This window comes from Hydractinia symbiolongicarpus, chromosome 12 (assembly GCF_029227915.1).
Source record: "Hydractinia symbiolongicarpus strain clone_291-10 chromosome 12, HSymV2.1, whole genome shotgun sequence".
Lineage (NCBI taxonomy): Eukaryota > Metazoa > Cnidaria > Hydrozoa > Anthoathecata > Hydractiniidae > Hydractinia > Hydractinia symbiolongicarpus.
The window spans coordinates 20,036,679-20,043,402 of NC_079886.1; the positions used below are offsets into that span (position 1 = coordinate 20,036,679).

Consider the following 6,724-nt stretch of genomic DNA (forward strand, 5'->3'; position numbering starts at 1 on the left):
TTCGGATACGTTAATGATTAGAAATTGGCTCCATATATATATGAGAACCTTAGAGTAGGAGATATTTGTGTTGACCGAAAGTGGTTCAACTGACCTTCCCCGTGCGCACAAATCAAGAAATCATATCAAATTTAAATTTTAGTTTTTACTTTTTTTAAGCAAATTTAAAACAGTTGATCCAAGTTGTTTAGGTATAGTGTAAATGTTCATGAGTTTGGAGATTGGAGTCTCTTTGTGAATTTGTAAAATGCACTGTGGTATTGTAGTTAAATGTTTCAGTTTTATTCAATAACAACAGGAAATGCTAAAAATAACAGTGGTAAAATTAAACTATAGTTTAACAATAAAGGAATTAGGAGCATCATTATACAGTACAGCATGAATTTCACGTTTTGTTCGGTTTCTTCGCAACAACATTAATTAATTGAAGATTTTTTATATATTCGCCATCTTTGTTTTGCTCGAATTGTAAATGGTCTTTGTATTTGTCATACAGCTGAACAAAGTCCACCTTGCAATTTATTGACGCCTTTAAAGAATATAGGAGTTGATTAGCTGTTTGATAAACAACAGTATGTTCTGTAGCCTGTATCTCTACAATGTCATACATATTTTCTGTTAATTTTTGTTTATATTCGTTTAACGTCGGGAATTCCATGTTTAGGACATGGGCAATTTTTTCTTTATCTTCCACAAAGCTATATATACGTTTGTTCAACTCAGGTTGATTTAACAAACATCGGAAACTAAATGTTCCCCCTGTCTTTAGTAGGTTGAAAACATTTTCTAGTGTCTTCCACTTTTCCTCGTTTTTCATCCAATGCAAAACAAAACTTGAGGAAGCAACATCAAATTTCTGAAGATCGGTGGGCATGTTTCCAGCGTTTATACACATAAAGTCTAAGTTAGGAACAAGTGAGTAAGCCTCTTTAGCAACATTTATCCTGTTTTCGTCAGGATCAACACCAAGGACATATCCATCTTTTCCCACAAAATCAACCAAACGTTTCGTGAAATCACCAGGTCCACAACCAATATCAAGGCACCTAAATCCAGGTTTTATACCTAACTTGGACACTAAACTCGCAAATACCTCTTCCTGTGCGAGATGGTTGTATTTTAAATAATCCGTTGCGTTGTCCGTCGACATCATGTTTAAAGTACTCTATTAAAGAATCTATTAAAATCTTGAAACCTTTCTATAATTTTAATTGGAATGCATTGTTGTTGTTTTTTGGTAAAAAAAAACATTTTATATCGTAACAAGAAACCCATGAGCTTGAAGATTCCAACCAAAACAAGTACACATGTTTTTTCATTAGAATCAATAAAATATGTCACGAGGCTTCTTGTTCTTATTTTTCGAGCCTTTTTAGCCTGATTTGTTAAGAACATACTTTACTTTACTTCACTTTGTAGCACATTTCAATAGAGGCTTCGCCCACTTTGTGTTAACAAGAAAATTAATAGAAGAACATCACTACACACTAATACAAAATTCTGCATTATTTTATTCTTATTTATGGAAATTTCAGGCAATGTAAAAAGCGCACAATCGCGCCAATCTGAATTTTAATTTGCACTTATTGTATGTTGAGCAAAAAAAACCGAAAACGATTTTTGGTAGTTTCAGAGGGAATTGAGAATTGTAAGATAATTCACATCCTAGATTGTTTTTATTTTATGAAAAAAATTTAACTTTTCTAGAAGAAGTTTTGCTTTTTTGATATGAGAGAAGACAGCGAAACACTCGTTTTTGGCTAATATATGGACAAATTACTTAAACACGTCATGCGAAATAGGTTAAATCAATCAAGCGAAAAATGATGAGGAAATTTTAGTGGCCAGAAACTTTATGTTTTAGCAACAGAAAAAGTAAACATAATGCCCAACTAATATAGAAGAAAAGTTATCTTTAAGTTTAGAAAAGACACTGGACTGTTTTACCAACAGATTACAAAAATACGCACCAACTTAATATAATTAGCTTGCTTGGTGCTACCTGAAAATAAATTTTGTTTGCTAAATTGGTGATTCATTGTTAGAATTCAAATTCAGTTTGTTGAACAAGTTTTTCGGCATTACACATTCTATGGAAAAAAAGGGAGTGGAGAGGAAATTAAAATAATTTCTGGATATATGTAGTGACAGATTCAGGTTTATTATAAAAGCCTGCCTTAGATATTTGTTGATGAAACTAAATGCTATAGGTCATCAAGAAAAATCTTAAGTAGAGTTGTGCGTCATACATTAATTAGAAATTAAGTTTATAATATAGACTAAAACCTGGTATGATATGAAGTCTTGCTCAATGTTTAAACTTGTAATGAGCTAAAATTTTATAAAAAAGATTCTAGATTTTTGAACATAAACGCTTCGTTGTGTCAAAAATCAAGACATAAGGGGTACCTTAAGGAATTAATTTTTGCAAGGTTTAATTTTCAAAACAATCTTTACGAGGACTGAGTTTTACCAACGTTTGGAAAAAAAAACAGGTTGCATCATAAAGGGAAAAATAGTGAAATGAGAATACTTCTTCAATTACAGAAAAAATACAAAAAACAGAAAAACAATTAAATTTCTCCTTTTCGCCTTCTTTTCCTTATAAGACAGATAATAACTTATCTTTATTATATATACATTTTTTATTAATTTAAACCGTTTTTACAAGCTTCTTTCGCACTAGGTTTTTCATAGTTTTCGTAGGAACTAATTTCATTGAAATTCAAAACAAACTCGTAAAATTTGCATGCGTGCAGAAATGAATACCCTTAACTCTATTCATGCGGATTGTTTTAAAATCCTCTACATCTTGGCAACCACTTGGCCTAAGAAACCAAAATCTTGCACAAATTTAGAACTGTGTTCTTAAAATTGTTTTGTCTATTCACCAAACTGAGAAACTTTGATCCCTAAACGAAAGATTCAATATGGCAGGGGTCGCAAAATATGTCATAAGGAAACCAGTCCAAAATTCCAATGGTCAAAATATAGATTGCAGTCAGTTGCAATCTATATTTTTCTAAAGGTATTAGAGAAGGATGTAGAAATATTTTTGTGAAGCAAACCATAAACCAAAGCAACAACAAAAATCATCAAATCTCGGGAATAGCATAATGTAAAGAGACACAATATTGAAGAATTTTAAATACACGTTTTTTGAAAACAAACAAGCATGCGGTCAACTAGTAAAAAGTTTCTTAACTTTCGACGTCTGAAATTTTTAACACAACAAAGAAATGATGCATTTTTCGTTGAAAATGTAAATTCTTAAGTAGTCTTTCGTTTGTCAGAATAACTTAATTGATATTCACCCAATCTCTTGTTATACCAGGTCGTAATATGTGATTGCTTTCGTCATGGTATAATCTGGACTTGTTGCTATGGTGATTGATTGATGGAAAGCATGTGTAAAACAAGTTTTTCACTTAACAATTAAAAAGTAAATTTTTTTTTAATTTTTGGGGCTGGCTAGTCAGTTTCTAACAAATTGATTGCTTATATAAAGAAGGTGTATGTTTAAACAACTCTATTTGTGTTTTCCTTTTGATTTGGACTTCATCCTCATCATTTTTATATTTTTATCATTAAATGATAAAAATATAAAAAACAGGATATATTGGATAACTTATCATACTGTGGTTTTTATATCGCACATCGCACCGATATAATATGCCACTGAAACTAAACGAGAGCACTTTTGACAGTTGAGTTTTCCTATGATTTCTCTTTAACGAAAATGGAACAAATGTTCTAAAATTCATACGTGATGAGACTCTTGCACTGTTGTGTGCTTTTCTCCCATCAAAGCATTTTAAAAATTCAGTCTTAGATACTAAAAAAAATTCTTATTTCGAAAAAAATTGTTGCTTGTTTTACTATGGTCTGGAAATTACCCTATCTGCTATATCCAAAACTACCGCAGAATTTATAGCATTAGATAATTACCTCAAGACAAAATAAGATAAATAAAATGTAAAATTTCATTTTTTAACGAATGCGTTCATTATGTTTTTCATGAAATACAACCTTACTGTATAAAATATATTATTTACTGCTGAATACTTAATGTGTTTTTTATCTATATTATAATACCCGTATATGTCTGTCTGTATGTCACGCAAAATGGTAGCTTAGCTGCGCAATAGCGAGAAGCACGCAATGCGGTATAAAAAGGACGGGCGAACTCGTGGATTATCCACGGGCTAACGACTAGTTTCATAAAATAAGTTTTCTGATTTGACTGGAATCAACACGTACGTTCTAATAGACACTGTTAGAACGTGCGGAAATATAGCTACCCCGCCAGATCAATACACACAACGTAGACCAATTTAAAAAAGAAAAATTATGGTTATAAAAAGAAAAAAGCTAAACCGCACTCCTTCGAAAGTGACGTAATACTCGGGAAAATCACGGCAAAAATGTTTGTAGCAACACTTGAGAACTTATAACTTTATTCAACCCAAGCGATGTCATGAGATATTTTCGAACCCAAATTGTGATGTGCAAAATTAGTTATCAGAAGTCCAAAAAGGCTATAATATGATGATAAGGATGTTTGAAGAAGCAAAGATTCTTCGTCAAATCACCCGTATGGAAATAAATTAAAATATACATTTTTTTGATTAACTTCAAATTTCAGGACCAGTTATGACTATCCTGATAATTTAAAGATCCCCCCCGCCCGTTTTTTTTAATAACTCTTTTTCGGCATGATTATGATAATTACTCAGTTTTGATTTTTATCTATTAGGCAATCTATTTTTATTATCTTTATTATTTTTATCTATTAAGCCGATTACCTGATTATTCGGAATTTTACCCAAAAATCCGGAAAAGCGGATTTTCAGGCAAGTTCTTTATGCAAACTATGTAAAAAACGGAAAATGTGTTAAGTTTTATTTAAACTGAATGTTATTTTTTTTTACCTATATCTTTCAGTATTTAGATTAAAATAGGGACCTCAAAAAAATTTGCCAACAAGGTTATTACGTGACAGTAACCCATCTTTCGTTTTCTAAACAACTGCATGAATTAATCAGTATTCCAAGTATACAAATGTGCCTTACTATTCCTTAAAAATATAACTCAAACACTTGAGAAAGTGATTTTGATTTGTTATCTAAACTGCTGAGAAATTTTCAGTTAAAAATGTATAATAAACAAAAAACCCGGCTGTTACGACGTTTTCATTTGAAAACGTCGTAACAGCCGGATGGTTGATATTGATCGTTTTTAATAAAAAAGAAAAAATGAAGTTCTTCTAATAGTTGTCGTCTGAAGCTGACTGGGCTCAGCACTCGTGTTTTCAAGAAAAGCAGTTATGGAAGCGTTATAGTTCGTTACGAAGGTTCCAATATTCTCCAACAGAAAATCCGGTCTCTATCGCACAAACTAATTCTTGGCAAGTTGAATATTTAAGGGATTTTTTGATCATTGATTCTATAGATATTTTTTGTTTCATTTGGATTTTGAATGCTCGATATTTGTTACGAATGTTGTCATATCAAGCGCTGAGTCAGCTAGTGAAATGCTGATAGCTATTCCACGTATCGAGTTTCAATTTAAGGTGGGAGTAATCCTTTTAAAAATAGATTTTTTTTACATTATTAGTTATAGCTAAAAGATTATTTTTAGACTATATATCCATATTTTTTCTGTTATAACACACTTGTCACGATTTTAAGGGCTAAAATACTATTATCTTTCACCAAAAATATTCAGCCTCAACAATTACTCTTTAAAATAAAATTTTTGAATAATTCATTACTTCTGCCAAATAAAAGTTAAGTCTACGCGCTTTCGGAATTGTACAGAAACAATTGAAAATAATGAGATTGTAAAAAGTTGGAGCTCGTAAATGCCGAATTTTTTTTTGTTTATGAAAAATTTAAATAGAAATTTCTGCTGGCTCAGCAAATTTGATGCTAAGTAAAATCATGTCATTATGTATTAAGGCCTATATTTTTAGGAAATAGAAAAAAAAAAATGGTATAAATAAAACACCGAGTAAATAATTCAGCTATTTAGACAGCTAAAAAAGGGTTGCTGCCACCTTAAGGGTGTTCTTTAAGATCGTATTTACCATATAAAACTGTCATTGAGTAGTATAATTCTCCTTCTTATTTGCGTCGTTTAAGAAGTGGGGATCCACTGTCAGTCGTGGACTTTCATCGCTTTTTGGCACTATGATCATCCATATGTACCATGTGGTCGGGTTACCAACAGGAACCAGTTGTATTATTTCTAGGTTAACACCTTGATCTAATAGTGCTTAAACAAATTCTTTCCGCGGTGGGGCACTGGTATTAGCTTGTGTATTGCCACTGAATTATACCTCTCTTTGGATGTTATATTAAATCGCTCGCCTGGCATTACTTGCAAGCCTTGATGAGGACATGCATTAAAGGTACTGCTAGCACCGGTATTTTTTCCGGTATTGATGCGCAGGATGATTGTCGCCCCGGCCTTTTGGGTGGAAATTCGTTATTTTCGCATTCACCATTTGGTGTCCCTTGATCTAGTCATAAAATATTGTTCGTTAGTCACCGAGCATAGAAACGATACGTCATCCAAGGATTCTTCTTCAATTTGCGTTGCGTTGGTTTTGGAGCTTGTGCACGGCAGCGTAATGGTTCAATTTCTGCAGTTATTACAACGTTGTCTTGGCACTGTTCTCGTCCTTTCGCGAGGCGACTGCGGTTGCAGCCTCGGATGTCAG

The 6,724-nt window shown here is 32.3% G+C and overlaps 1 protein-coding gene across 1 annotated transcript; it reads right to left on the minus strand.

Moving 5' to 3' along the window:
• Positions 1-323: 323 nt before the first annotated feature.
• Positions 324-1,150, minus strand: LOC130621356 (ubiquinone/menaquinone biosynthesis C-methyltransferase UbiE-like). The gene has a single exon (XM_057436647.1). It carries the CDS (start codon positions 1,148-1,150, stop codon positions 386-388), a length of 765 nt encoding a protein of 254 aa, XP_057292630.1. The 3' UTR covers positions 324-385.
• Between the last annotated feature and the right edge of the window lie 5,574 nt (positions 1,151-6,724).

Coding starts and splice junctions, on each gene's coding strand:
- LOC130621356 (XM_057436647.1), bottom strand. CDS start 1,150: ATGTCGACGGACAACGCAACGGATTATTTAAAATACAACCATCTCGCA.